This window comes from Rhopilema esculentum, chromosome 7 (assembly GCF_057945365.1).
Source record: "Rhopilema esculentum isolate cy_ngs chromosome 7, ASM5794536v1, whole genome shotgun sequence".
Lineage (NCBI taxonomy): Eukaryota > Metazoa > Cnidaria > Scyphozoa > Rhizostomeae > Rhizostomatidae > Rhopilema > Rhopilema esculentum.
This window is the reverse complement of record NC_142821.1, coordinates 7,664,843-7,692,498: the sequence shown is the minus strand read 5'-3', so window position 1 is coordinate 7,692,498 and position 27,656 is coordinate 7,664,843. Positions and strand designations below refer to the sequence as shown.

Sequence of the window (27,656 nt, the reverse complement as noted above, 5' to 3'; positions counted from 1 at the left end):
TTTGCAGAATTTCTTTGAATCCTCAGATGCTCAACGATAACTGTGGACGACGAGAGCAGTGTTTACTGCAAGCAATAACTTCACCGAGAATTCATTGTCAAGAATTCTAAGCAACGATTTTCCACGTATTTGATTAAATGGTGAAATTCTGCTCTTTCTTCGAACAAACGACATGTCGAAATCGATTTTTGCCTGTTTCGACATAAGCGACAATCTTTTACGGCTCTTTTATTGTGTTTTCACTTTCAGCATGGTTTTTCGTACGATGCTATTTTTATGTCATTTGGTTTATCATTTTGCATTATATGTTTTATACTTTTTGTATTACCTGTATAAGTTTTGTTTCGTGTTATCATACAGTACTGTATTAAATGGTATGTTTTTATGTTACATAATATCATATCATATCATATCATATCATATCATATCATATTATATTATATTATATTATATTATATTATATTATATTATATTATATTATATTATATTATATTATATTATATTATATTATATTATATTATATTATATTATATTATATTATATTATATTATATTATATTATATTATATTATATTATATTATTTTGTATTATTTTATATTATTTTGTATTATTTTGTATTATTTTGTATTATTTTGTATTTTATCTTCTTTTATTGTATCTTGTTATATTATATCGTATCACGTTATGTTATATTATATTACGATCATGTTATATTGTGTCAAATTATATCATATGATATTTTACCATGTTTTTGTGTAATATAGTTCTTTTTGCTTAATCGAATTCTGTGTATTTTATTCTAAAAGCTTCATACTATGCTTTATTCATTAATATTTAATATAGCACAGTATGGTGCTGTATAGAAAAAAGTTCATAGAATAGTATGAAAAAGAATAAAGCGTTGAATATTATATAATATATGTTATAACATTACTGTCATTTCTATATATAATATATCGTATTAGACTTCTAATTCATTTTATCCTAATAAAATGTTGTCATGTTTAGATTGTTACGTAGCTTTACCAAAACTTGAAAAATAACTACAATATTTTTTTGAATCGTTAAGATGACAGATAACTCCCTTGATGCGTCACCAAAGTCCGTTCTGCTGCTTGTCTTTCATGGCGGTGGTGTATCTGATGTAGAATCCGATCAGTATCCAAAGGCTAGAGACTTTAACACCTTCAAATCAGTTTTCTCATCAGTAGCATCTTTGCTGTATCCTTCTGCCGAACATAATGCTGCTCTGAGAATGGTTGAGTGCCCGCCCGTATGTCCACAGATTGTCGAGCATCTCAGGAAGATATCGGTCTTTGCTGAAGAAAAAGGTGCGATTTTCATTTACTTATCGTTTTTCCAGATACTAATATATTTCAGCAATCTGCTAAGATTTTGCAAATAATTTGTCAATATTATTCACTTGCAACATTGCACCCACAAGCTTCTAAAAATACTTTCTTTTTTGAATGTTTTGTAATAGATTTCACTCTGTATTTATTAAATTCTCAATTGATGACGTCTTGTTATCAAAATGAAGAGCTGACGACAAGTAATCAAATTTGGAACCAGTTGATTGCATAAGACTTTGAGATTTGATCGTTTATTCCGCAAGGTATCAAAGTTTGTTGTTATCTTTGTGATCCGTTTTAAGCTTTTTAGCTGAAAACCTGAGATTTATTTTGCATATCTTAATCTCTTCTTTGAAGAATTACTGTCATCGCGGTATTCCGCTGTGTCAGTTTTTGTCATGCATCTGAGCTTTCTCCCTCTTTGCCCCGTTTGCTATCCGCGATGAAAGCTCTTGTTAGATCGCATGAGTCTTGGCGATTTCCTTCACAAATGAACCTTTTTAGCAAATACAAACCTTTGATGGATTTTCCATACTGTGGGATAATATCTGATCGTTGATTCCAAGTTTTTTTAAAATTATTCATAGCAAAAACAGATGTTCTATTCTCATGTCAACAAGATACTGTCCCTTAAACAAGCATCTTATTGCGCTATTTCAAAGTCTTCCGAAGTCAACGATGCACAAAACTGTTGCATATCATATTGCTTTTTCAACTAGGTTCCTTAGATCAGACCTGGGCGTCATACGGCCTGCAGGCCACTTCCTTTGGAATTTTCTATCTAATCAGCGTTAACGTGAGGTCCATCAGAACATGAACTTTTGTGGGCGTTATTTCCAACTTGAGCTACACCACAAGATTATTTATATTTATTTATACATATATGATTATTTCTATGTTTTATATAGATATTCACGTAATATCTTTATCCATCTGATAACCACTAGCAGTCACAATATAGTGCAATTAATAGACCAATTCGACTTACGGCCTCGTTTTGAAAATTTCTCCAAATTTAATTAGACGACCTTTTTAAGCTCAGATTTGGTTTTATCACAATAGATTTAGGCTGGATACAATTTTTCATTTTGTTTGTGCTTGTAATTTAGATTTATGGAGGAATGAAGTTTGAAAACTTGCAAGGGATTTGACCGCAAAAATCATTCCGGGTGAAACTTTACCCCCTTAGTCGCCAATCACGGTCAAATCTTTTATAAATTTTTTATCTTTATGTCGTCATAAAATCAATATCGTGAGCAATACCATAATGAAAATTTCCAAGTAGACTAAATTCATTGCTCTTAATCCGAATCTGAGGTTAAATATTTTGTACAAAAGAATTTGAAGATTTTTTCAAAACGAGGCCGTAAGTCGAATTGGTCTATTGCTTTTAACATTGGGAGAGGATGAACATTGCACAGAAGAAAGTTATCGTCGGTTCGGCCTTCCATCACATTTCAGGTTTTTGATGTGGCTTGTGAAAATAAATTGCCCACTTCTGCTTTAGATATGTTTTGAGAAAACTTTCTACGTAATTTCTATCTACGTAAATACAGATGCCATATCCACAACGTCATGTCCCTTATACACGTGCCTGCGGGCTTGATTGGAACATTTATTCTTATAATGTTTCCCTGGCTACTAAAGGGGACATCAAATCCTACAAATAAGATAGCTCCACGTATGGTTTTATTTTGCTTTTTTCGTTGTAATACTTTACAACAGCGTACACAGTCACCGAAATTTTAGGGGACAAATGCGTCGGTTTAATGCCGTGCTCTATCAGATATGGTTTTATTGAATCTATATCTTGTTAAGCATCATGAAAATAGCAGCTTCAGGTCCCTGTGGTGCGTCGCAGCGCTCCCACGCAGGTTCCCCCTTCAACCATTAAAGCAGGACGACGTGTTGCTTACAGAAATATTTTCCATCTATGTAAATTAATTCAAACTACTTTACATTCAATTCCGGGATAGAAAGAAAAATTTGACTTATATGAACAAGCTAATTTTTGAAATGAATAGAAATGGGTTTTTGAAAAACATTGAATGACATGCCCAGAGCTATGAAGGATTTGAAATAGCTTTGCGTTTTGAATTGTCGACTTTCTCAAGGATGCAAAGTTCAAAGTTTCTTCGTTTCTACGTCGAGAATTTTGTTTTGGGAGGTTATAAACCGATTATTTATGCTTAAATTTTGCGTCATATAGCAAGGTCGTTTAGAAGCCGATCCCTTAAATTCATGACAACTCCTTGCAAATTATTTCTGTCGAGTGCACTTTAAAATCCCCTTTAGCAATATTGAAACCCGGCTGCAGTTCTTTCTTGTACTTTTTAAGACTTAATATAAATTCTATTACGATAACGACACGAAACTGAAATATAAGGGCTCGTTTTTGTGATTTTTGATTCAATAAGCAGTTCAGCTGTTGCGTTTTTCCGTAAAATGCCTTTGCCGCAAGTTATTTGCAGATCTTATGCCGGTTGCGTGAAAGTATTTTCGTCCATATTCCCGAGCTTTTGGATGGAACAAGGAGATTCAATTACTTTGTGGCTATTAAAGCTAGTGCAAAGCTTTCGTGTCATGAATTATGGAAATACTCGACGAACTACCAATCAAAAATTCTACGCTAAGACTAAGTATATATATACACAATTGCCGATCGGAAAAGGCCACTCTGTGCTGCTTGACTATTGAAAATATATCCAATGGATTCTTAAAAGATGGATTCTAAACCTGCTAGACGGAACAAAGATCCGGCTCTTATCCGATATATTTTAGTTTTCGGCATAATCTGGGTTTTCTTGAAAATGTTGCCCAATGGCTGAATCACAAGTTTTGGTTTATGTTTAAGATCTACCGAAGAGGCTGTGCTCTCAGGGGGAGAGTTTTGTTTCTTATGTTGAAAGGGACACGCTGTTTTATTCTATCCTCAATCTTTGGGCCGTCTGTCCTGCCTAGCCAGAAGCACACTGACGTCTAAAGAGTGTCAGACAAGAAGATTGCGTGTTCTAGAATTCTTTTTCAAGGCAACTTTTATAATTCTCAACCGCCAGAATGTTCTGTGGAAAGAAATTTTAAGCCATAAGAGCTGAGAATAATTGACACACACCTAACATGCTTTAGATTGAACATTTTAGAATTGCGTCTGAATCTCTTTGATTTGCAACTTGCACTTTTTGAAAGCATGCCTCTGACCTTGATGATCACATGGCCGTCCATTGCCTTTATCTGAAACAAACATTCGTTTTACTTATACATTCCCTTTGACTAGTTTCCGAAGGCTTATTTACAGACCTGTTTTGTATCAACTTATCTTTTTATCATCCCCATTCAGCTTACATTTTCCTTTTTGATGAGGAGACCAGCAAACATCACAAGACATTTCGTTTAGCAAGAATCTCTATCTCGTTTGTAAGATCATTTGCGTCAATCGAAAGGGATCTGTCTTATTTACTTTGTGTTATATTTTTGGAATATCACACTGTGTGATCCTTATTTCAAATGCACAGACTTTGTCAAACATTTTCGCCCTAGTCATTGATCTGTCACTGACTTTTGAGTTCTCGTTATTGACTCTTGATTTGCTACTGGCGAATTTTAATCTGGCCTTGAATTATTCATCATTTTTAATACCTCCATTCGTCATTGAATAATGTCATTTTCTCGATCATTGATATCATAGATTATGGCCATTGTCAACTACTCGAAACTCATTTGCTATATACTGCAGCTAAAACGGGATTCTTAACCTCTACAGAAGACTGAATGTTTTTTTTCTTAAAATATCTTTACTGCCAACGAAAAGCTGAAGGAGGACCTCCGGAATTAACAGGGTCGCCTCAATATCAAGTTTCACCTTGCACTATTATACAGCAAGACCGTCATTAACTGCATTGCATTGTTAGTAATTACTCAACAGAAGAGTCTGTATTGGTGTTTACACAACTAGTACTTCACTAGCGAACACCTCCAGACAAATTACAAATCAAAATCCCAAAGTGTCTTTTCTGTGTTTCCTTGTCATCTTAGAAATGACGGACGCTTGTTTTCAACAGACCTATTCGCACAACGGACAATTATCTACAGCGGACAATTCGCTACAACGGACACCCTTCTATTAACGGACAGTAACTTTAGTTCCACAAGTGTCCGTCGTCCAGAGATTTTCAAGTCTCCATAGCTATAACGATTATATGCTTAAATTTTTTTGCAAAATTAACATAATATCATGCTTGCTGCTAATACTCTTCTTACCATTTAATATTGTCACTTCCTGCTGCCCAGGATCGACTGTATTGCCTACCCTTCTATATCACTACCAGTCACTTCATACAAGCTCGCCTCAATCATCAAATGTTGAAGTCTTCTTAATAATCTAGCCCATCATTCTTCGAAGCGCTATTACAATTCAAACTGATTAAAAGGAAATATCGGTTCCTGAATAAAATACACTTTGAAGATAATGTTTGGCTAGTTATAAATGTTATTAATTTGTTTAATTTCTTTAATTTCTCTATAGAAATAAGCTCTTTGGATAATTCGCATCATCCTCTTCTGGTCTTGAATTATCTCTCAAGTGATCTCCGGGTAAAGTAAGCAAAGTTTTTCCATCTTCTCGTTTTCATATTTTTAGCTCCGTCGTCAGAACATGCCTGGTTACCGCCCACGTTTCCTCTGTCGTGTATACCACTTTTGTTGGTGTCATCATTAGAGTTTTACCAAGGAGTCGATTTCGTCATCAATGAAGCCAATGCCATCTACAGAAAATTCTTAGAGACATCAAACGAAGATGAGGAAAATATAAAAGTGAGTTTTCGACTGAGATCTATGAATGTTTTATTTTTGGATTTCAAGATCTATATCGAGTCTTTACGGCTGCATTTCCGCATTTTAGAACAACTACACTAATACAATAAAAATTAGTATTTGTAGTGTCCCCACCCCCCCCCCAGTTCACCCTTAACGGTTTATACATATGCCTCAGTCTTGCTACAATGTCCCCTTGCGTTATTTCCTGTGTATTCCTATATGCTTTCAACGCTTGATCTTCTGTTAGCAAGCCGATGTGCAATGTAGATCCTCTTTGTTCACTCATTCCAAATCAATAGGAGTTTATCATTATTTGTACTTTTTTATTAGGTATCAATTCTAGCTGACTGTGTTGGCGCTCTTCTCGTCTACGGTGCCCTATGCAGCCAAAGAAACCAGATTGCAGATAACTGCCTCGATTCGCTATTGGGTTCCAATGCAGCGGATAATTTGAGTGACAAGGTGAACATAGAGCCAAATCAGGAACGGAGCTTCACTTACCAACGCAGCTCCAGCATTGACTCTGGGCCATCATCCCAGGTTTCGTTCTTCCGTAGTCAGAAGCAGTTTGAGTTTGATGTGAAGAATTTTTTCTGCTGCGGATCTCCAATCGGCATGATATTAATGAAGCAGTTTCTAGAGAGTAATGGAGGTGAGAGGGAACATGCTACTTTTAACTATTTTCCTTAGAAATCTTGATTCCAACATACCTGCTTCTAGCAACCTTGAAAGCGCTTTGTACACTTTGTATTACTCTTCGTTTCTAGAAACATCTTTCCTTCATTCAGCTCATTTTAGCAAACTTTCCTAGCAAACTCAGTGTTAACACAGAAACCAATTCACCGCCAGCAGATTGCTACTTTTCATCCACAGTGCATTTAATTAGATTAGATCTAATAACTCACTGATCTAATACTACTAATTGCCGTTTTGTAGTAAGCATTGCTTTACTAGAATAGACTATGTGTGGTGTTATGATGTGATCTATCATCTGTTTATCTTTCGTGTATCCCATGCAGCTTTGCCAACCAAGCCAGTCTGCAACCAGGTGTTTAACCTCTTCCTTCCATTTGATCCCTGTGCATCGAGACTGGAGCCGCTGATTGATCCGATGTTTTCAAACGTGGAACCTGCGCATCTCCCGCGCTATCAAGTCTTTCCTTTCAGTGCAGAAATTCTTTATGAGACTCATCCTATGGAAACCAAATCACAGCAAGATGGGGAAATTTCGCAGTCGCCTGAGACTCCAACCGAAACTATGTTTGGTACAAAAAACAGAGATGGGTGCAAATTATCCCTCACTGGGAGCTGCAACAGCGTGGATACCTTCTACGAATCCCAAAGTAGATTTCTCAATTCAGGTATTCACGCTTTTGGCATTTTGTTTTTGCTCTATATTCATATCCTCTTGCATACCGGTAGACTAAGGAGCTCTTACATAATGTCTGTTTAAGAGGGGCAAATATGCATTGCAAAATATTAAACAATATTCTATTGCACAATCTTCAAATAAGGTACCATTACTTATGCATTTGCATAATGTTTCTAAACATGCTTTGTATAAGATGTAGGGTGGCCTTTTTCGATAATATGGGTGTGTCGAACATTGATGCCGCCTAAAATGAATATATCGTGCATAATCATTGGCAAGAATATGTTCATTCAGACAAATTATTTCCTTATGTAGCATGGATATAGGATAATCTTCTTCTGTCCCCCCTTGTATGCTCTTTGATGGTAAAACGATGATTTGTAATAAGGAGCCTCAACCACAATTTTACTTCAAGAAAATGGTTCGGTTTGGGTTTGGTGTCACACTCAAACAATCTCACCTCCTGATAATACTGATCGCGTCTTAAATTTTATCCAGTTAATTGAACCATGGGAACGTTCTACCACTTATTCCTTATTTATTTTCTTCACGTTTGAGCTAATCAACGGAATTTGCCATTTTTTGAGATTTAAGGTTTGCAGTTTGCATTTTGTTCAAATATTGACAGATGATTGATTTATAGCTATCTTAAATATCAAAGTGCATTGTAAATTTAACGATCGAATTCAGCGTGCTATCAGTGAATTCTTCTTCAAAGATCTGTCCTGTTTGGATTTTACTTATTTATAAGTAAAATACATTTCCTAAATTTAGAATTGCTAACTAGATTAGCAAAGTCTGTTGCTATCACAGCTTCTTGCGTCGATTTGATTGTATTTAAGATAACAATTGCAAAAGGAAAAAGGTTTTAAGGAAGTAAAAATATGATTTGACATGCATTATTTTGGTTGAAAGTAACACTGCGTAGCTTTTGAGGTATCAGTTTCCTTGTCAACATTTTAGTGCTGCCAGCATAGCATTTTGGAATATTTTTTTCAAAGTAAACTCTGTTAGTTTGGCTGCACTCTATTTCTTTCACTTTGCTTTCAATCTATGTCATATATACATTGCTTGTTGACATTTTTTTGGGCATTGATTAACATTTAAATGATTTTTCATCATATTGTGAGCTAGTTTGATTAACTCTACACCAACCAATCGAGAACAAAAATCGAATTTTCAAAATTTTAATTTCATCAAAATAATTACAACAAAGCTTTTAAAGAAGTTGATTATTTATCTGGAAATTTTACTTCACACCCACTTAGGGTTCTACAAGCTGCAAAATTGTGATTGATAATAACACATTTGCTACAAAAGTTCTGAAACACGATAGAATTTTTTCGTCTTTCTGAAACCGATTTATGTCAGTTATGGGATTTTCATGAAGAAAAGAAGGAATGGCCAGAGAGCGTGGCCTTAGAAGGTCCAAATGGCCACGCCCTCAAAAGCTATAACGTTGTTTTCAAGTAAGTGCAATTATATGAACTGAGGCCTTGAATAAATGTGCGCACAGTCCCAATATAGAAATGACTCTTCATAGAAAGAAACAGATGGTCATCCTTCTGTAAAATTTTCAGGCCACGGTAAAAACGTGAAGATGTGGGAAAATAGCTGCGTTCTCTGTGTCGATTTCCTGATGTTGCACGCGAATGCTTTTGTTGTGTCAGCCTAATTATGGAATCTACTCTGTTTGCTAAATGTTTTAACGTTTTCAACAGGTACCTGGTGGGGCACAAAGCGTATCGATTATATGCTGTATTGTCCGGATGGTTTGCAGCAATTCCCTTTCTCAGCACTCTCTCAACTCTGCTATTCTAGCTACTGGGAATCACGTGACATGGTTGCCTTTATTCTATGGCAGGTTTGTAGTTTTCCAATCAGTTTTTTAATTACATGTGACATGTGACATCATTATGGCCCTTCATGCTAGGTTTTATTAGTCAGTACTGGACTTCAGCTATTAATCTTTGTATTTCGCTCTGTCAAACACTTTACTGTCCAAAGGCTGACCAAGACAAATAGCTACTTTTCCTTTCTTTTAAACGCCTTTTGCCAAGTTATATTGCACAACTTGCTATTGTATGCTTAATTACTTTGATTCCAGATTCTTGACGAAGGTCTTGCTGCGAAATCTGAGTCCATCCTCTTTGAAACAGCATTATTCCAGCCAGTCAACCCGCGAGAAAAGTGGATTAAGAAGCGCACAGCGTTGAAAATCAAGGTAAATTGTGAATGCTGAAACATCTTCACAATATGTGGCAAAATTATTAATGTGATCCCATGTGTTTCCAGCTAATAATCACGGGCTTGTGTTGTACATCCCAAATATATCTGGGAATTAAGGCACGGAAATCTGAGAGAGCCCTCCTCTTTCGTGATCCGAACTTGTGCAGACAGAAAGAGCTTCCTCATGTCAACTCGTAAAGTTCATCAGGGTTAAGACGACGCTGACTGATGAAAAAGACATCCAACTAGTAATGAGTTCTTTCTGTTACAAAATCTCGTGAACATTATGCTGTTGATATTTGAGCCCAGAAGATACCAAGTAGGTACTAAGAACATTTCCCTAGTTATGTGCCACACTGCCTAACGAAATTTCTGGTGCACATCGCCAGATTTTTGCCAATTTTTTAGTCACACTCTCTTTCCCAATGTTGTTGCATGCTATTTCCATTCATGATAAGCAATTCTACAGCCATGATTTTTCTGGCTAGGCGTGTCGTAGCATGATTTTTTTAGTCGAAACTTTTTATTTTTTCGAAAGAACACTGTAGCAACAGAGACTTTCAAGTATTACAGGTTCAATTTTGTCAATGAAACCTATGTCCTTCAATAATTGATTTTGTTTTCGCTTCTACCAACTCCTTTTATTTGATAGTCTTGCTTTACTAGGTTGTATTTAATAGGAGTACACCAAACGTTGGCTTCATGTTGTATTGATCTCTTTCAGAACATGCATTCCAACCATCGAGCGAATGACGTCATTTCTCTAGCAGGTGTTGCGATTTACGTGAGCGGAAAATTTGTGTATGGTCCAATCGAAGTGGCAGCTCTAACTGGAGAAAAGGTGATATTTCGTTGACAGATTTGTTATTTCTTTTTCGTCTCACCATTGTTGGTCATGTGAACATGACAAGGATTATAAAGGTGATTAAATAATAATAATGATGGAAATAGTTATTATTGATAAAAAATTCTACTTTGTGTTTTTAAACAGTCCCACGTAGCTGAGGGTGTCATAAATATTGATTCTACCTTTATTCCTAAAGCTTTGCATTTAATTCAATAATATATATGCTTGGAAATGTCTAACCGCTTTGATCTTTGATTGATCATTTTGTGGGTGAAAGAGTTCGTTTGGGTCGTCCACATGAATAGCCTATAACACTTTTTATGCAAGTGAGAAAGTAACTTCCTTTCCTTAAGGTATATACGAAAAAGTTAATGTTATTATTTCACTGTATTAAGGTATATGCTTGCATTTACCGGGTCTGATTAACAAATTAATCTCTTGTATGTCTTGTATGCTTCGATATTCTATATTGCAGTGTTTTTTAATCACTGTGCCGTGAGATATTATCCGTTGTGCCGTGGAAAATACTTCAATATTACCTAACTGGTCTAAAAAACGGGCCCATGTTTCACACTGACTAAATAGAAATATTTCATCTTTATCATAAAATACTTTTTCATCGTGTTTATTGATTCTTATTCAAAACAAACGACTTTATGTTGTGAATATAGGCCACAGCATTTCATTTTTATATGTTCTGTTGGTGGTTTGCCTCGTGATTTTTTTCAATGAAAAAATGTTCCTTGGATCAAAAAAGGTCTACAAGTCCTAGTGCATTGTAAAGCTATCTACTTAAAGTTGCATTCTGTTATTCCTATCAGGTTGATGTTTACGTTTCTTTGCATCGTCAAATGGAAAACTGGAAGCTACTAGGCACTTCGCTCACTGATAGTCATGGCCGAATTGATTTTCAAGTTCCTGAAGCAGAAACATTTCCACAAGGTATTCATGCTGTGAAGATGGTTGTAAGGTAGGAATTAAGCCACTTTCATACACATACCATGTTATCTGAGTGGCTCTTTTTCAACCTTTTTGCAACGCATCCAAAACTCACTTTTAGGTCACCAATGCGCTGTGCTTTGTTCATGGAGCAATGACATTGTCGTTCCTCTCGATTTTGCTACATTCTATGTTGCCATTCACTTGGATTACAGATAATTGGCCACTGCTGTGCTGTCTTGCTAACTGAGACTCTGAACAGAGATTGCAGGCGCCAACTCTTCGGTCATGCAACGTTTTCAACGTACTTTGCAGACACCTCTGTATGCAGCTGCCTCATGATGGAGAAGTTCATTTCAGAAAGTACTTGCTCCCTGATTCCGTTCACTTTATTCAGGAATGATCTTTCGTGTATAGTCAAATGTATGGTAGGGATAGGACTATTAAAGATAATAATAATTGAGAGAGACATGGTTTTAACTCGAAAGTTTTATCTTCGTCCCAGGGGCGATCATTCAAGCGTCGATTCCAATGTGGCAGTGGTGCCTCGAAGTGCCGAGGCTGTTGTTTTCAGTATTGATGGGTCGTTCCTGGCTGCCTATTCTTTGCGAGCAATTGATCCAAAAATTCGAGGTGGCGCAGTTGACGTAGTTCGGTGGGTATTTCTCTGTTTCATAAAAATGAATGTAATACAACTTTGTTTTGGTATTTGTTGCACTTTAGATGATGAGAAGCGTGTTCTTACCGAAGATATGAAAGAATCGGTTGAATTGATTAATGGAAATATTGATAAATGAAAAATGGACAAGTGATTGAAAGAATTAATCAATAAACGAATGAATGAAACGATGAATGAATGAAGAAATAAATAATTGAACGAATGGATGAATGAGTGAATGAATGAAGGAATGAATGAATGAACGAATGAACGAATGAATGAAACGATGAATGAATGAAGAAATAAATAATTGAACGAATGGATGAATGAGTGAATGATTGAAGGAATGAATGAATGAACGAATGAATGAATGAATGAATGAATGAATGAATGGATGAGTGAATGGATGAATGAATGAATGAATGAATGAATGAATGAATGAATGAATGAATGAATGAATTAATGAATGAATGAATGAATGAATGAACGAATGAATGAATGAATGAATGAATGAATGAATGGATGAATGAATGAGTGAATGAATGAATGAAAGAAAGAAAGAATAAATGAATACGTTTATATCCTTAATGTTTAGAACGTGATTCGTTAGATTTTCTAAAGACTAAGATACCAACATAAAGCTCACCAAAGCACCCTGCTCTTTTTACTCCACTTCTATCTAAGTTTTATAAATTTCGCTGTGTTGACCGTTTTTGTTTGAATTTTAGGCATTGGCAAGAACTGGGCTATTTAATAATCTATGTCACTAGTAGATTGCTATTCCAAAAGCACCAGGTGACTCGATGGCTGGCACAGCACAACTTTCCTTTTGGCATTGTCTCTTTTTGCGAAAGCATTAGAAAGGATTATCAGAAACACAAACAAGAATTTTTGCGCTCTGTTGTAAATAAGGTTGGTTGAAACCGTGTTGTGTGATACAGAATATAATCCATTAATTATTTAATTATTAAATTATTTAATTCATTCATTCATTCATCCGTTCATTCATCCGTTCATTCATTCGTTCATTCATTCGTTCATTCATTCATCCGTTCATTCATCCGTTCATTCATTCGTTCATTCATCCGTTCATTCATTCGTTCATTCATTCATTTATTCATTCATTCATTCGTTCGTTATTTCATTCTTTCATTCATTCATTCATTCGTTGATTCATTCTTTCATTCGTCTATTCATTAATTCATTTATTTCTTTATAAATCCTTTCATTCCTTCATTTGTTTACTTGTTGGTTTAATAATTTATTCGCTTCTTCATTTTTGTATTTATTAAACAATCAAATTCATATAATAATTCATTCATTCATTCGTTCATTTATTCATTCATTCATTCTTTCATTCATTCATTCATTCATTCATTCATTCATTCGTTCGTTAATTCATTCTTTCATTCGTCTATTCATTCATTCATTTATTTCTTTATAAATCCATTCATTCCTTCATTTGTTTACTTGTTGGTTTATTAATTTATTCGCTTCTTCATTTTTGTATTTATTAAACAATCAAATTCATATAATAATTCATTCATTCACTTGTTCATTCTTTCATTTGTCTATTCATTCATTCATTTATTTCTTTATATATCCATTCATTCCTTCATTTATTTACTTGTTGGTTTATTAATTTATTCGCTTCTTCATTTTTGTATTTATTAAACAATCAAATTCATATAATAATTCATTCATTCACTTGTTCATTCTTTCATTCGTCTATTCATTCATTCATTTATTTCTTTATATATCCATTCATTCCTTCATTTATTTACTTGTTGGTTTATTAATTTATTCGCTTCTTCATTTTTGTATTTATTAAACAATCAAATTCATATAATAATTCATTCATTCATCCGTTCATTTATTCATTCATTCATTCATTCATTCGTTCATTCATTCATTCATTCATTCATTCTTTCATTCATTCATTCATTCATTCATTCATTCGTTATTTCATTCTTTCATTCATTCATTCGTTCGTTAATTCATTCTTTCATTCGTCTATTCATTCATTTATTTATTTCTTTATACATCTATTCATTCCTTCACTCATTTACTTGTTGGTTTATTAATTTATTCGCTTCTTCATTTTTGTATTTATTAAACAATCAAATTCATATAATAATTCATTCATTCACTTGTTCATTCATTAATTCATTCATTTATATAAGTGTATCCGTGCGATTGTTCCAGGAAAGACACAAGGTCACCGAGTCCTCACCATAAATGCCACATACAATTCTACAACAAGTTACATCATCTAAGAAAAAAAGAAAGAGGAAATAAGAAAAAATAAAAGTTAGAGAAAGAAAAGAAAGGGGTGCTGCTGCTGTATTTCGGCATTAACTCAACCTTGCCGAGGCCTCAACGAAGGAAATTGTTGCTTCTAATATAATTCTGTTTGCAACTGTACCCAAATTCTGATCTCCAAACAAGAGTAAACGGGAGTAAATGACAAAGGTCTTTCATATTTACATCGGCAACATTGAATCCATCGTTACCTGAGAGCTGGTCAAAGAGATCCTGGCGCTTATGCTGTATAGAGGGTAGTGCAGGAGAAAATGTTCTTTGTCCTCTTTACCAGTGCCACAGACACACATTGGACTTCAACAGGCAAAGTTATGTTTAAATCTATGCCTATTCAAAGCGCTGAATTCAACCCTAAGTATGGTTAGAAGTCTGATACCCAGAATGTCACGAATGTTGTAGGTAGGATTGTTAATTGGCCTTATGATAGCAAGCAGATTCTTTTTAAACTGGGAAATCGAAGAAGAATTTCGTAGTTTGTTATCCAGAAGATTCCATTCAGATATGGTATTTTGGAAATATGAGTTTGAGTACTGAATTGTTCTTCCAGTTGGCTGTTCGTAACTATGTGGGTTTCTTAGATTATAGACCAGGTTTTGCTGCTGAGGTATATCCGAATAAAGCTATTCTGGTTCTTTATCTTTGCACAGAAAAAAGAAATGGCTCAATTTTCGGTACCATCTACGATGGTACAGGGTTTCCCATCCTAATTCGTCATAGATCCTTTACCTACCTGTACCTCTCCAAGCGCCTGTGATAACTAGAGCAGCAGAGTATTGGGTCTGTTCTAACTTTTGTGTGAAATGATGGTGCATTTCAGCGTCGTGTTTATGGTATATGATATCTCCATAATCCAAATGCGGTCGAACGTAAAGCTTATAGATTTGCTCAAGAACTTCTCTACAAACGTAATTTGAAAGACATTTTATCATTCCAATTCCTCTGCGTGCCTATAAGATAGCCTCTCTTATGTGGCTTTTGAAATCAAGTTTTGAGTCAAGAATCAGTCCTAGGTGCTTGTGCTCATTCTTAGAAACTATTTCATCACTTCCTAGTCTAAGTTTTGGATGGCTCGTTTAATGCCTTTTACAAGAAAAGATAACTTCCTCCGTTTTAATAGCTTTAAGCTGCATTTTCCACTGCCACGCCCACAAATTTATCTTTTCAAGATCGCGATTCAACACTCGAGCGGTCACATTTGCATCATCAACAGAATAGGGATATGTCATCAGCATAAAGCTTAATTCCACACGTTGCTGACTATATCATTTATGTAAATAAGAAAGACAACGGGCCAAGGACTGATCCTTGAGGTACCCGAGATCGATCCCTGCCGAGATCGATTCCTACTTTGAACATTTCCCATTTAAAACTACGCGCTGTTTTCCGTCCTTTAAAAGGCTTTGAAGAAGCTGGATAATATTTCCAGATATTCCATTGCATTCCAATTTATAGAGAAGACCGTCGTGCCATACTCTGTCAAAAGCCTTGGACAAATCCAGAAAAACAGCACGCATTTCTTTGCTAGGCAGCTCTTCAAAGGCTTTGTAAATATTGTTGGTTATTGCTAACAAGTGATTGATTGTTGAATCGCCTGGCCGAAAACCTGATTGATGTTGAGACAAAAGACCATTTTCGCATAGATTGCTGTATATCGCATCAAACAAAAGTTTTTCGAAGATTTTTCCAAAAATTTGCAACAGCGAAATTGGGTTATAGTTTTCCTTGCTCTGTCTATCACTCTTTTTGTGAAAAGGAATTAGGTCTGCCTTTTTTCATTAAGGGGGGTTTTAGCTCCAATTGTCTCTCTTTTGTCTCGCATCAATAGGCAATGGGAAGTTGCAGGCAGTGGACTATCTGTTCCAAATTTCTAAGATTTCTAAGGAAATGGTTAAAATTTTCACTGACAAACTTTTGGAAGTTTCTCAACCCAGTTAAAAACTGTTATTAAGCGCAAACATAGAGTTTATTCAAAGTTGTTCAAAGTGGTAGGAAACAAGAAGAGTGGAATCGGGTAAAAAATATGCAAAATGAAATTTCAAGACTGATAGCCAGTGCTAAGAGTGAGTATTATGCAAACCTAGGCAAAAATCTATATGACCCCAAAACTGGAGCTCAAACCTACAGGTCGTTGTTTAGTAAGCTTATTAATAAGAACAAATTTTCAAACATACCCCCTCTGCTTGAACATGGTTTATTTGTCACCAATGTGGAGGCCAAAGCAAACATTTTCAATAATTATTTTGTTTCACAATGATGTGCAGTAAATACTGGTAGCACGATTCCTAGCTTCATATCCCGTGGTCTTGTGAGTTTACAAACATAGAAATTGACAGGGAAAAGGTCCTAAAACTCATTAGGTCTCTTGACACAAAAAGGCACATGGCTGTGATGATATTTCGTCTTCAATGATTAAGATAGGTGACGAGTCAATAGTAGAGCCCCTATGCTTGATTTTTGAAAAATGCCTAAAATCTGGTGATTTTTCGACAAAATCATTTATCAGCTTCATTGGTTTTTGTTCATTGCTCTCGCAGGAAGCTGTTTCAATCCACGCTGCATATGGTTCGTCGAGAGACATCTCTGTTTTCACTTCAGTTGGTTTGTCCAAGGAGCAGATATTTATCGTTGGTAAACATCGGCAGCAGAAGGGATCTGCCAATTTTCAGGTATGTTCATTTTTTACTGTTCAGTAGCAGTGCGAACTGTTTGTTCCTATCGTTTGTTTATGGGATTCTCCCAGCAATTTGGCTGAGAAATTTGTCTGGTATTAAGTAGGATTATCGTGGCATTTTTCATGTAATGTGTGTAATGATTATTCTTGTAATGATTTGGATGCAGATATTTATGGTCGATTGAGGTTTTTGCTATTATTCGGGTGCGGAAATATAAAACTTTCATTCAGGATTCTTGCAGTTATTTGCTGCAAGATGTTTGGATTACTTTGCTGCATGGTCTTGGGATTATTTTGGTGCAGACATTTCCGATTCGGTTTGTTACTATTATTTGCTTTAAGGTGTTGGGATTACTTTCCTACATACTCTTGCAATTATTTTGGTAGAGATATTTGTGAAGTTTCTTTTCTGGGTGCTAGCGGTTTTTCTTGTTTTGGATTTTATGGGTGCACGTTCTTTCAATTTTATCGGTTACAGACATTACGGCATTTTCAATCCGGATTCTTCAGGGTGCAGACATTTACGGCATTTTCAATCCGGATTCTTCAGGGTGCAGACATTTACGGTATTTTCAATCTGGATTCTTCAGGGTGCAGACATTTACGGCATTTTCAATCTGGATTCTTCAGGGTGCAGACATTTGCGGCATTTTCGATCCGAATTCTTTAGAGTGTAGACATTTACGGCATTTTCAATCTGGATTCTTCAGGGTGCAGACATTTACGGTATTTTCAATCTGGATTCTTCAGGGTGCAGACATTTACGGCATTTTCATTCTGGATTCTTCAGGGTGCAGACATTTACGGCATTTTCAATCCGGATTCTTCAGGGTGCAGACATTTACGGTATTTTCAATCTGGATTCTTCAGGGTGCAGACATTTACGGCATTTACAATCTGGATTCTTCAGGGTGCAGACATTTACGGCATTTTCAATCCGGATTCTTCAGGGTGCAGACATTTACGGCATTTTCAATCTGGATTCTTTAGGGTGCAGACATTTACGGCATTTTCAATCTGGATTCTTTAGGGTGCAGACATTTACGGCATTTTCAATCCGGATTCTTCAGGGTGCAGACATTTACGTCATTTTCATTCCGGGTTCTTCAGGGTGCAGACATTTACGATATTTAGGGTGCAAGCATTTGTGACCATTTGTGATGTCTTTATTGTTTTTATCTTTGAAACAATGCAGCATTTAGACGAGTTGTCATAAAAAGATCTGTTTAAGAATCTATTTCAAATAGTCTTCGGTTTTCACTACAGCTGACTGACCCATCCCTCTAGTCTGTTCTCGTGTTTTGTCGTTTTCAATGAGATCCAGTTTTTATAATTTCGCGTTTTTATAATAATTCTTTGTCATGGAAGCATCAAGAGAAAATAAAGCGTTTGTAGATTGACCAATGCAAAGTACGATGGGACACTCTCGTATATGGGACATAATTTTACACCGGATTTTTCTTTTGGCAGATTCAGTGAGATTGATCTATGGAGCGTGTTTCTATATTTGTTAATCACGTGTTAGGATCGAGATGTGTTTTGCCGCAAGTTTTCAAAAAAATTAGAATTTCAGGTACATAGATTTAGGTACAGGTTGATAAAATGCAACCGAAGACTTCTAGTGTTGATCTTTTCAATATCTGAAAGCATTCAATTAAACGGTGAATCACTCAGAATCCTGCAAAATCCCGCAGGTTTTTCAGAATCGCGAAGAATCGGATTATGTTAGGAGATTGGTGAATGCCTCATTTGAGAGGCAAAGTGAGCTGCTCGTAGATTGTAGCTCATTTGAGAGGCAAAGTGAGCTGCTCGTAGCTTGTTTTTGCTTTCTTGATCATAGATCAAACCCATGGCCTAAAAATTGTAACCTCACCTGTGTGTGGCACCCAGTTTAGTAATCGTCTAGTTTAAGGCTAGTTTAACAGCTGAAGCACTGTAAAACTGCGCTTTACTTCTATTTAAAGTTCCCGTTTGTGTCACATATCAGGCTAAATGAATTTTGTGTTGTATTGTTATGCCACAAGATCATTTGACGTCTGAATGTGGTGCGGTGTCTATGTTTTGCAGAGCTGGTGGTTCGACGCCACTTGTTCCACTGGACGAGAGCAAGCCAGAAGCCAAAAATAAAAGTGTTATTAGTTTCTAATAAAGGCTTATATCCTGACTCCGCTGTGATGGTGGCCTTGAATAAGATTTCACACAAATGACCAAATTAAAAACTCACGAATTCCTGAAAATTTGCATTTAACTTCTCCTGTGATCTTAATGCTTTGAAAAGACATACTAACCAGCCCTCCGTTACTAACTGCTTTGAATTTTTAGGTGATATCAGAAGGCTACGCAGCCCATTTGAAGGAGCTTCCTTCCCACCCATTATCACGCCACGCTGTCGGGCCACTTTGTTCGGTGTTGCCATGGACCTGTTTTGGAATCCCACAAAGCAATGGGAAATCTAATAGGCAGCAGAAGACATCGGGGGTTAGGTTCAATTTGTTTAGCAAGTCCAAGCTGCAGCAGCCTGATAACGAGGCTGATGGTAGTTCTAAAACTGACACCCAAATCGCAATCCGCATCCGTCCGTCGTCACGTCACAGTCCGAGGAGATGATCATTTTAGCTTTCATCGTATGACATGCAGGCGTACTGTAGGTCCTTGATTGACTTTTAACTTATTATTAATAGTAATAATAATAATAATAATGAGACATTATTTATACAGGGTGATTCATTCAGTCAGTTTACAATACATGATTAGCTGCTATCAAGAGAAGCCCTGTTCTTAAAGCATATAGAAAATAACAGATCTGCCATTTAAATATTAATGTATTATAAACATGTTAAATATGTTGCTTGAAAAATTAATCCATAAAATTTTCTCTGAGTGCTTGCTTTTTTTTATTTTTTTTTTATTTAAGCAATTAAAACATTAAGGCTAGGCAACAACTACTTGATATGGTGCCATTCATAGAGGGAACAGACACAAGGTCATCGAGTTACCTCTATAAATGGCATTTACAATATATTTAACCATTTTGTCACTCAAGCCAACAAGGGACAAGGAACAAACCAAAAAAGTTATTTAAGTTATTTAACCAAAAAAAGAAAATATAATAATAAAAAATAAATATAGGGTAGCTGCATTTAGTCAAATCGTTTTGTTTCTTTAAGAAAGGATATTGTAGCTTCCATAATTATTCTGTTAGCAAATACATTCAACAATGGAGATCCATACAGAAGCAGTGTGCATAAAGATTTTGAATCATATTGTGAAATGTCTAAACCAGGAATTTCCGAGAGTTGACCAAGGCAATGCAGGAGAGAATGTTCATTTTCTTCTTTTGCTGTTCCACAAACGCAAACAGGGCTTAAAAAATTATGCCTGAATTTGTGCTCATTTAGTGCGCTAAATTGCAAACGTAGTTTAGTTAAATATCTAACACCTAAGATGTCATGAATGTTATATATAGAATTTCCCACTGGTCTTATAGCAGAAAGCAATTTGTTTTTAAACTGAACAACGGATACGGAATGTTTAACCTCATTGTCAAGCTTGCATTCCATTCCATCAATGTGTTTTGGAAATAGGTATTAGCAAAGCGATTGGTCCGTCTAATATTTTGGTCATAAACGCGTGGATTTCTAAGATTATATGTTAGCTGGCGTTCATTTGGAATCTCAGTGACCAGATATTGAGGTGAGCGCTGTTTCTTCAGAACAAAAAAGCGACACAAGCGTCGATACCATCAGTGCTTGCTTGAATAGGAGATAAAATTTAACTGTCTTTAAGTGCGTTGGCAGTGCGTTATAGAATGTATATCATATCAAAAAATGTATACAAAGAATTTATGGATATGCATGTATAGGAAAATCTTAACTTATATCGCGCAGAGACAAGGCTGACTGCGTAATATAACCTATAATTTACACTAACCTACACAAACACTTCAGAGTTTAACATGGCATACAAATTTTAACATAGGACAGACAAACGCAAAACTCTTTCTATTACTTTCTCCTTTTCTTTCACCAATTTTTAACGCCACGGTACTGCTTGATATTTCTTTATTTTCCTGTCAGATTTTGACATCATCTACCAAAACGTTCCATTGCGTGCAGCGCTAACTTTGCTTGCGTTTTGCGGGCTTCAACTGCGCTGCCGGGATTTATGTTTATCAAGTGGTACTCCTCCTGACTTAAATTGATTAAAAAGGCCCTGTTGTGAATTTGTACCGTTTTCCGCCGTCTAAACGAGGAAAGGGGTGTTTCGGATTGGTCGAGGTTTCTTTAAGAGCAAGATTGTTTGGAAAGACGAAAACAGTGCATTTTTGTGTCAACACTATGTTAGACCGATTTTTAACCAATCTGAGATAATATGAAACGGTATCTTGTAAACAGGGCCTAAAGGATTCCACTGGTTACCACATCTCGCATTTCCATTCAGTAGAGTAATATGCAATATTTGAAATAATATTGACGCGCTCTTAGCAAAAACCTTTAGAACCCAAAAGTTATATTATAAGATTTAGGATTGTTGCCGTAATGACAACGCTTAACATAGTAGCCTTTGTTATCATTCTATAGAACTTAGACTTAGACTATTTTTATTTTAGATTTCAAGATTGTGGCGTACTCATGTAATTAGTGCAAATTATTTCATTAATTAGTTTAATTTTTTTACATCATATTACACAAAGCAGGCTCAAATCAAACAAATTTTATTTTAATTTTTTGGTGTAGAAAATGTAATTGTGAAGTTGGAAACCTACGATTCGTTGATCGAAAAGTTTTGCAATTAATTGAATATTTATTGAAATTCAATGCAACTAGTGGTTCTTTTATGACGTTGTTAGAACAATTTCCTGGCCTATTTTCGAGAACGGCCTAATTTTCCTCGCCTATTACGTAAGTTCACGGTCAGCGTTCTGTCATATTTTGAAGAACAATGTCAACGGAAAATGCATTGCAAGCCACTACGAAGGAGTTTACGGGGGCTTATTTTTATCAAGACACCCTGTGACCACCGCCACAACTCATACAAGTCGCATTGTACTTGATTAGAAGCGATATGTGTTGTTACCATCGTTCTTTTCTCTCAGATTGACCAGAATCATTTTTTTGCAGCACTGAATATTACAGCGGCATCAAAGGAATATATTTTCGATCTGTTAGGGAATTTCTCTTTTTCCAATGCCAATTTTCCTTTTTTTAGGTCTTTTCATTTTCAATAATATTTAGCTTGATATAAGACCTTCATGCCTCGCAGAACTAATATCGACATGTGGCAGGGTTGTTTATCTCCAGATATGTTGGTAGCTTTGTACTTCTTATCATCTCAATCTGCTGTCAGACTCTTGATTCTGAATTTCTGTTGACAAGCTTTTTAATGATAATGAAAGTTCCCGCGTGTGGCAGGCACTGGGTGAAAACATACTTCATTTCTTTATGTTTTGAATCGTTGCAGCCTCTTAGATTTGCAACTGCCCCTATGCGCTTACTGTTCTACAATTATCTGGCAAGGATGGAAAACATGCTTTTTGCATCAATTTCCCTTCTGTAAAAATTGGGGCACAAATTTATCATAACATGCCAATAATTAGGTTGATACATGATACGCCTTAACTTTCCAAATGTATCAGACAGCACACTTAAAAAATATTTATCCTCTTAAAATAACCGTAATTATTCGATTCTTTAGAATTTAGAACAGAAATGTTTAACTATGAATGACGTGCTATGAAGATTTGGCTGGATAGTATCCCAGCATCCCTCGCCAGACAGCCCATGACCTTTGTTCTATATTAAACCCTAACTTCATTTATGTTTCCCAGTACCCTACAAGTGTGGCGTCAATAACAAACACATTCGTTGAACCTTCTCTTCTTCCATATCTTTCAGGAAGTTCTTGATTATCACTTTTCAAAATCTAAACGTGAATATAGCATAACAATCATTTCTGTGAACATTTGCAAAGAAGGCTAACGCAGAAAATGGCTGGTTTCAGGCACAATATAATAATAAATAATTTTGCAAAAGTATTAAAATCTAATGAAATTTTCAAAGAAAATTCTCTCTTGTTGTCTCAAAAACCTGAAATTTGTACATGATGTGTGGATAACGGAAGATTATTAATTTGAACATTTCGTGTCACGAAGAAGATAATTTAAACGTTGTTAGACTAACTTACAATAACATACACTCTGCTTTAACGTTTTTCTTGAGCATAAAGATGTTTTCTTCGAAGTCATTATCTGTACGATATTATTGAAAAGATGCAAGCAAAGTGTCAACATGATTCATAACCTGTTGTGAAATTAAACTAATGTGTTTACTGTTGAAGCTAAGTTGAAGGCGTCATGCCATATTTTGACAACTATTGAGGCCAACGTTGTCAACATTTTCTCTGAGCGTCGATATTGGCCTTGCCATTGCTACATAAAACCAAAGCGTAATATTTCATGACAGAGTTGTACTGAACATTTGTCATAAGGCCACAGTAAAGTGACCATAAATTTATCCAGATAGGAAACTGTCTATAATAGGAACGTAGCAACTACTTATTTCACATATAGAACTTTATTCGATAACTCAAATTCGTTATATAAGGAAGTAAAACCCTATTAGCAATACTCTTCCAGGAACTAAGAACCTAACGCGTATGGTATCTTTGATCATACTCTTGCCACGCAACGAAGTAAAACGACATTGACGTGTGTCTGCCAACCCTAGGAACTATAATATACATATTGCTGTCCTTGGTACATGTTATTCTCGCTGCAGTGTTGTAGCTTACTAAACATTGGTTTATAATCGTTCTTTTGGTGGTACCCAAGCTGTACAGGGTCAGGGTAGTTTCTTGGTATAGCCGAAATTATGTTAGAAAACATTCGCAAGTCTATTTCATCGCAACCAACTCTTTCTTGGCCATCTTCTTGTTTGCAAACTTGTGGCAATCGCTTCAAATTGTTTTTGTCAGCAAATTGAGAAGCTGGTAGATTGAAACAGTCGTCATCCGGGTTCTTTCTTTTTTTGCTGCTAGTTATATCTGCATCTAGAATGAACATTTAGAAACTATTTTAAAGAAGACATTGAGAAACACAAAGAAACTTCGTTTTTCAAGCTGAATTTCCCCTATTGTCCCCTTAAACTAAAGTTTCGCGCTGGTTGTCAATTTCTGATGTACAAATTCTGCCATTTTATCACTTACCTCTCTTGCAATTTACGTTATCCTCTTCTGGATCTTTCGCATCTCCATGTCTTGCTATTGCTGACTTTGAATCCTTGACACTTTCTCCTTCAGATGGGCTACTCGGTGACGGTGACCCTGCTTCAATCCTGAAATCAAAGAGTCCATATTGGATGGTTGTTCAAAACAAAAAAAGGTTTACAATGTAGACACCATAAGAAAATCGTTTCTCTTTGCTTGAGAATCTCTGTTAGAAAATATTTCTTATATTCCAAGCGGAATAATTCGTTACCATTATATTTGATACCTTGAACATATGATACAAAAGTTTTTTTATAACTGGACACAGTGTTGGAGGGAAGGGATACTACTGTGATCATAAAGGGTCACTTATCGAAAATATTTAAACTTGAGTGTCTCAAAATAACTAATTCTTAACATAGATTACTAATGAGTATTGCATGAATTATTCTGCAATACTTCTTTGACCATCCCTGCCTTTCTCCTTTGACCATCCCTGACGCTTTGTACTTTCGATGGAAATGTAATTAACTGTCCACTCTACGTTGCTCTTACAAGAAAAAACATTTACTTTGATGCAGAAGTCCTTCTGTGACCAGCTCCTTCGTCGCGGAATCCTTTTGCAAACGGATTGTTGTCAATCTTCAACTGAGTAATCTGAAAAAGAGGAAAGACCTTGTCAATAAAAGATGAAAATTATAGAAAGAGGTGCAGGGGAAAAGCGAAAATGTAGCATACTGAAAAACGTTTCGTCCGACACGCCTTGGATCATAAAACATCGTATGATAGCCCAAGGGGTAAGCAGGAATTCAAGTAAGAGGGATAATTGTAGTTTTCTTGCAGCTGTAATTCGATTAAGATTCGATTATTTTCCTAGCTCAACAAGCTAGAATGTGTAGAAGACAATTTTCCTATCTCAACAAGCTAGAATGTGTGGAGGACTGAAACCTTTTGTTTTGTAAACAGATCTTTGGCCACAGCGCATAGGGGAATTCGCGTCTTTTGCAAATTAAGACCTTTCTGAAACAGTACAGTACTACTCTCAAAGAATAAAAATAATGATAGAACTTTACTATACTAGCTCTCTAACAACGAAATGTTGGCTTTCATATTCTGTCATGCAAATTACCTTTTTTGATATAGAAAACATTACTTAGAGTATAATGGAAATCCTACCTTTTCGTTCTGATAAGCTGTGACACCAATAAACTCGGTCTCCTTGAAAGTATAAGTCTTAAAGTTGCTCCAAGGTAGCCTCGTTATGTCGCCAGTTTTCACTAGATGTATCCGAGGTTGGTACTTATGCATCGAATTGAGTATTGCCTTGAAAAAAAATAAGACTTACTCATTAAAATAACTCTTAGTAAACAATATCACATTCTTTTTTGATAACAAACACATTGCCATGTATTCTGCTTAAAAAAGGGATTTTGCTACCAAATTTGGTTCCGATTATTATTGAAAACAAAGGTTGAATTTGGGGACACAGAAATTCAATATTATTCAAAAGAATAGCCCCATTCTTTCCACGGTAATAAGAACTTTTGCAGGATTATGACCTGGGATAAAAAATAGAAGAGAAAAATGAATAACTAATATTGAGTATGAATTCATTTTAAGAAACAAAAAACTATCTTTTTATCTTTTCCCAACATTATGGCTCATTAAGATACTCAATTGCATGTAATTATACCCCAGTCATTCCTTTTTATATCTTCAATTTCTGCTATTGAAAAAACATCTGATAAAAATTTGGGAAATAAGATGTTATCATGAAAAAAGTGTCTGGCCTTACATAGCCATTTTTGTCCGTTGAGTTGTTTGTTAATTTGAGCTTCTGAAATGAGATCGTCTTTTCCATCCATTGTGCCCCTGTGCATGGTGATGCTGGGTGTATATACATTCGCTTTGTTTGAGACGCCTCCCCATTCCCCCCAACTGTCCATCTACTAGCATGGTACTTGTATCGATAACAGTCAACTGGAACGATGTCCATTAAGAATATGTAGTTCGCTTTTGGATCGAGGCCGCGAACTCTCAGTTTCACTGCTGGGAACATTCGTCTAGAAGAAAAACAGCAGAATATGATAGAGTTTTGAGGAACTGCGCAGGAGTTTGGTTTTTCCGAACAGCAAAGTCTTCTTTTACGTAACTAGATCCCAGTCCCATTGTTTGAACCGTCGGAGTCAAGACTTGGAACAAAGAATTTAACTTCAATTTGACTGCTAGAACATAAGTATGGTTTGAACTTAACTTCAAATTTGAGGGGCTCAAGTTGAGGACCTATGCATCTCAGTTTCCCACATTTTTGTTTATGGTTAACGCATATCTACGTACAATTGGTGTAATATCGCCGCGTATGATTTTCTATAAACTTGGAAACAAAAGTGCCACATTTATATTGTTTCACTGGGAACCTTACGCCTCATCCTTCGTTTTTAGATCGCAAAAGATTAAGTTTAAGAATTGTTTTACCGATATGCCGTCAAAATCCCTTTCGATTTTCATTGATTACATAAAACATTCAACCTTGTTAACCATAACAACCTCGCCGAACCCCCATCTTTACCTGGCCAAGGTATACCCCACGTGTTCCTAACCCATAAAAACTCAAGTAAAATCCCTGCTTCTATAGCATCGCGATACTTATGTCTCCGTTGGGAATTTTGTTTCTAAGGAGATTGAAATGGAGGAGTTAACAATAATCTTGTTTTGTTATTCAGCACTCAAAACAACGCTGAGGAAAATCTCTATTTAGATGTTTTCACGCTTATTCATAACGCATAACGTATTCCCTGATTGATTTTAGACACCATCCCTGTTACGCAAAGATTGTAAAAAGTGCGCGAAGTGTTAATTAATGGTCGTTTTTCGTATCCTAATTTTTCACTGTGACATCTTTAAGGACCAACTTCTTTCGTCCGCTCAACGGAGATTGTTTTACTGAACGAAGTAAAACTCCATTCGAAGTAAAATTTGGCCTTTCTTGTTACGAGAAAATGAAAAGGCTGTAGAGCGAACAATTGGTATATGAATGGGAAGAACAATTATGAAAAAAGTTTACATCGACTTTTTGTTTTTGCATTCTAAATGGAGTAAAATGGTGTTACTTCGCAAACCTCTAAATTATTTGTAAGCATACCTTCCTGCTCTTGTAATGATCATCTCTGTGACGTATTGGTTAAAACTCTTCCATAGATTCTCATTATCCAAGGTGACTTCGATGTTCCTGTCGTCTTCCATTTGCTCCA

At 35.7% G+C, this 27,656-nt stretch overlaps 2 protein-coding genes across 3 annotated transcripts in view; one reads left to right on the top strand and one right to left on the bottom strand.

Moving 5' to 3' along the window:
* LOC135683248 (protein retinal degeneration B) overlaps nt 1-21,997 on the top strand; it is a 36,878-nt gene extending 14,881 nt beyond the window's left edge. The window contains exons 7-18 of the mRNA XM_065198458.2: nt 1,070-1,331; nt 5,989-6,161; nt 6,495-6,816; nt 7,184-7,525; nt 9,258-9,400; nt 9,644-9,760; nt 10,490-10,606; nt 11,434-11,582; nt 12,057-12,206; nt 12,938-13,121; nt 17,066-17,197; nt 19,525-21,997. Of these exons, the coding sequence (XP_065054530.2) occupies nt 1,070-1,331; nt 5,989-6,161; nt 6,495-6,816; nt 7,184-7,525; nt 9,258-9,400; nt 9,644-9,760; nt 10,490-10,606; nt 11,434-11,582; nt 12,057-12,206; nt 12,938-13,121; nt 17,066-17,197; nt 19,525-19,809 (2,376 nt within the window). The 3' untranslated portion in view covers nt 19,810-21,997. The remainder of the gene's footprint in view (nt 1-1,069; nt 1,332-5,988; nt 6,162-6,494; nt 6,817-7,183; nt 7,526-9,257; nt 9,401-9,643; nt 9,761-10,489; nt 10,607-11,433; nt 11,583-12,056; nt 12,207-12,937; nt 13,122-17,065; nt 17,198-19,524) is intronic.
* Nucleotides 21,998-23,360: 1,363 nt separating this feature from the next.
* On the bottom strand, nt 23,361-27,656 carry LOC135683260 (T-box transcription factor TBX3). Of its 2 annotated transcripts, XR_016143885.1 has the most exons (5): nt 27,548-27,656; nt 26,201-26,468; nt 25,582-25,728; nt 24,406-25,062; nt 23,361-24,249 (listed from the first exon to the last, which is right to left on the bottom strand). XR_016143885.1 is itself a non-coding variant. In XM_089109352.1 (4 exons), exons 1-4 carry the CDS (start codon nt 27,646-27,648, stop codon nt 24,973-24,975), a joined length of 606 nt encoding a protein of 201 aa, XP_088965478.1. In that variant the 5' UTR covers nt 27,649-27,656; the 3' UTR covers nt 23,361-24,972. The 2 variants fall into 2 exon arrangements, 1 of the variants encoding a protein (XP_088965478.1); XM_089109352.1 differs by having other exon boundaries at nt 23,361-25,062.

Bases quoted from the DNA above. Each gene is read 5' to 3' on its own strand.
- LOC135683260 (XM_089109352.1), bottom strand. From the start codon at position 27,648: ATGGAAGACGACAGGAACATCGAAGTCACCTTGGATAATGAGAATCTA. The intron at 26,469-27,547 runs GTATGCTTACAA...TTTTTCTTCTAG, and splicing joins ATCATTACAAGAGCAGGAAG to ACGAATGTTCCCAGCAGTGA. The intron at 25,063-25,581 runs GTAGGATTTCCA...CCTCTTTTTCAG, and splicing joins CAGCTTATCAGAACGAAAAG to ATTACTCAGTTGAAGATTGA.